Genomic DNA, 3,365 nt, shown 5'->3' on the forward strand with positions numbered 1-3,365 from the left:
ATTGTTATAATCTACCTTTTAGTGTCATATTTTAAGCCTTGACGACGATCACACCAGAAATCGATACGTCGTACATTGTTATAATCTACCTTTTAGTGTCATATTTTAAGCCTTGACGACGATCACACCAGAAATCGATACGTCGAACAAATAGACAAATACTTTGTTATAATCTTACCTTTTAGTGTCATATTTTAAGCCTTGACGACGATCACACCAGAAATCGACACGTCGTACAAATAGACAAATATTTTGTTATAATTTACCTTTTAGTGTCATATTTTAAGCCTTGACGACGATCACACCAGAAATCGACACGTCGTATAAATAGACAAATATTTTAGAAAATAATAAAAACTTACTGAAAAAAAACTATAATTTCTTTAAATATCTATCAACAGTGAAGGAACACAATCATCATGACGATATTTACTTAAGATGCTTATAAAGCGTGATTGCAATGAATAATTAACGTAGGACATAAACAGACGATGAAAGTGTAAATATTTTAAAATAGATGAAGTTTTGGATCCAGAAAATACAGTTGTGAATGAATAACCGTGGAAAGTCTCGCATTTTATTGATACATTACTCACAATGTTTCCAAGGTTACGGATTGTTTAACGTTTTCTCTTGTTATGTAACCCCCAAGAAGGTTTCCATGGTTAAGGCGTGTTTAATGTTTTTCTTGCTACAGTACCCCCAAGTTTTCCATGGGCAAGCTCCAGACCCAGAAAAAGAAAATAATTACAAAACTGCTTTGGGCCACCTGGAGAAATATCTGGAGAAATCTTCCTACATAGCTGGAGATCAACTAACACTGGCTGACATTTCCATCATGGCGTCTCTCTCAATGATGCAAGTAAGTGGTAGATGACGTTTTCAACGACAGCGCCACAGGTCGCGGTGTACAAATATTTAAACTTTCCAAAACGTGTTAATGTTTCAGATAATGATTTTTATATCTTCAACGGTCACGGTAGTTATAAGTGGATGCGTTGCCATGGAAACGTTTAGTAAACGAATGATAAGTTCGTGTACTTTAAGATTTAGGCTGATTTCACGAGTTTGTTACTTGTCGTGGAAACGTAAAAATAATTATGTAAGACTTAAAGACTTTCAGAAAAATGTTTATTTGTTTAGATTTTTCTCGAGTGATGTCTAAATCTTACTGTTTCGCCCACCAGTGGCTCAGCCTGAAGACTTATAACGCTAAAAATGATGGGCACAGAACAGTTAGCCCATTGTGTAGCTTTGTGCTCTAAAATAATCAAATAAATTTACTTTTCAGCCTCTGTGGAATCTCTCCTTAACTTCGTTCCATTTTTTTTCTGTAGGTATTGGACTACGATTTCAGTAGCTACCCAAATCTTACTGCTTGGATTTCTAAAGTGAAACAGGAAATTCCAGACTATAAGGAAGTGAATGAAGAACCCATTGAAGCTTTCAAGAACTGGGTGAAATCTCAACGGGATAAGTAAAGATGGCGCTGGTTCAAACTGATGTACATGTATAACCAGATGTATCTTTCTAGCACGTTCTCATTATTGGAATAAAATTTCAATGTTTTCCGGTTACTTTTCTTTGGCAATTACAAAATATTCGCAAAATACCTAAAGAGGCGAACACAAGGTTGAGCAAAGTGTTCTTCATTTGAGGCATTATGGGAAATCTTATGAGATGTTCCCTTCTAATTCGTTCGTCTTTTTTGTGGTCGGTAATGGTAACATAAGCAATCCGCAGCAGCTGGAGAATAGGGGTGGAGGATAAAACATCACTTAATTGTTCAATCACCTTCCACAAATTTGAGCCCGTCCCTTTAATGTGAGATTTAGGGCGCTCGACTCGCAATCTGAGGATCACGGGTTCGAATCCCCGTCCCACCAAACATGCTCGCCCTTTCCCACTATTCGCTGGTAAAAGAGTAGCCCAAGAGTTGGCGGTTGGTGGTGATGACTAGCTGCCTTCCTTCTAGTCTTAAACTGCTAAATTAGGGACGGCTAGCGTAGATGGCCCTCGTGTAGCTTTGCGCAAAATTCAAAACAAACAAACAAACACTTAATGTGAGATAAATTTGAAACTTTGCGTTCAAGCATACAAGCGTTTCTAAGATATTACTAAATGTGTGAATTCCAGTTATTAACACGTTATAGTAAGTGAACTTTCACGTTAAATATATTTAATTGGTATCTCGATATCACCCACTTTAACAACCTGACGTGACAGTCTCATAGGGGAGAAATGAGTTGTGAAGGATTTATATCCTTAACTCTTGGCATTACTTGTCCTCAAGTCGTTTCCAATAGGAAACATATGTTATGCTTTTTTTTTAAGATGTCCCCTGGTGGAAAAGCACAAGTTTTACAGATTTAAAATGCTAAAATCCAGGGTTTGATTCCTCGCGGTGGACACAGCAGATAGTCCAATGTGGCTTTGCTCTAAAACAAACAAACTCTTTAAGAAAGAAATGGGATCTTCTACTGGCAAATTAAGAGATAACGTTAAATCAGAAATGCAAAAATGTTTTTTTTTTAAATTTATTTCTGGTTATGAAAAAATTAAACCTTATGATCCCAGTAGCCGTGCCAGTAATACCGACTAGCCCAATTGTGTTAAAGTAGTATCTACCTAAAGTGAAGACAGAACTTCTACTGTAATATAAACTGTTTGTTTTGGATATTCACGCAAAGTTACCCAAAGGTTATCTATGTAAACCATTCTTGATTTTTAACTGATAGACTAGAGGGAAGGCATCTGGTCAACAGTAATCATGGACAACTGTTGGGCTACTCTTGTCTGATCGAATTGTTGAATTGATAGACTAGAGGGAATACATCTGGTCAACAGTAATTATTGCCAACTCTTGGGCTACTCTTGTCTGACCGAATTGTTAAATTGATAGACTAGAGGGAAGACATCTGGTCAACAGTAATTATTGCAAACTTTTGGGCTACTCTTGTCTGACCGAATTGTTAAATTGATAGACTAGAGGGAAGACATCTGGTCAACAGTAATTATTGCAAACTTTTGGGCTACTCTTGTCTGACCGAATTGGTAAATTGACAGACTAGATGGAAGGCATCTGGTCTACTTCCCTCTAGTCTATCAAGAAATATTCGGTCAGACAAGAGTAGCCCAAGAGTTGTCCATGATTACTGGACAAGAGTAGCCCGAGAGTTGGTGATAATTACTGCTAACAAGATGCCTTCCCTCTAGTCTATCAAGAAATATTCGGTCAGACAAGAGTAGCCCAAGAGTTGGCAATAATTACTGTTGACCAGATGTAGACTAAATTGTTAAATTTGACTGCCACGGCTTTAAAATGTAGAGTGCAGTTTTTCGGCAACACGATTCGAACCATGCAT

The 3,365-nt window shown here is 37.3% G+C and overlaps 1 protein-coding gene across 1 annotated transcript; it reads left to right on the plus strand.

Annotated features, from left to right (window-relative positions):
* The first annotated feature begins 646 nt into the window (after positions 1–646).
* LOC106477196 (glutathione S-transferase 1-like) lies at positions 647–1,577 on the plus strand. Its single transcript, XM_013937788.2, has 2 exons — positions 647–862; positions 1,338–1,577. Exons 1-2 carry the CDS (start codon positions 662–664, stop codon positions 1,479–1,481), a joined length of 345 nt encoding a protein of 114 aa, XP_013793242.2. The 5' UTR covers positions 647–661; the 3' UTR covers positions 1,482–1,577.
* The last annotated feature ends 1,788 nt before the right edge of the window (positions 1,578–3,365 follow it).

Source organism: Limulus polyphemus, unplaced genomic scaffold (genome assembly GCF_000517525.1).
Source record: "Limulus polyphemus unplaced genomic scaffold, Limulus_polyphemus-2.1.2 Scaffold13308, whole genome shotgun sequence".
In the NCBI taxonomy this organism is placed as follows: domain Eukaryota; kingdom Metazoa; phylum Arthropoda; class Merostomata; order Xiphosura; family Limulidae; genus Limulus; species Limulus polyphemus.

Bases quoted from the DNA above. Each gene is read 5' to 3' on its own strand.
- LOC106477196 (XM_013937788.2), top strand. From the start codon at position 662: ATGGTTAAGGCGTGTTTAATGTTTTTCTTGCTACAGTACCCCCAAGTT. The intron at 863-1,337 runs GTAAGTGGTAGA...TTTTTTCTGTAG, and splicing joins CGTCTCTCTCAATGATGCAA to GTATTGGACTACGATTTCAG.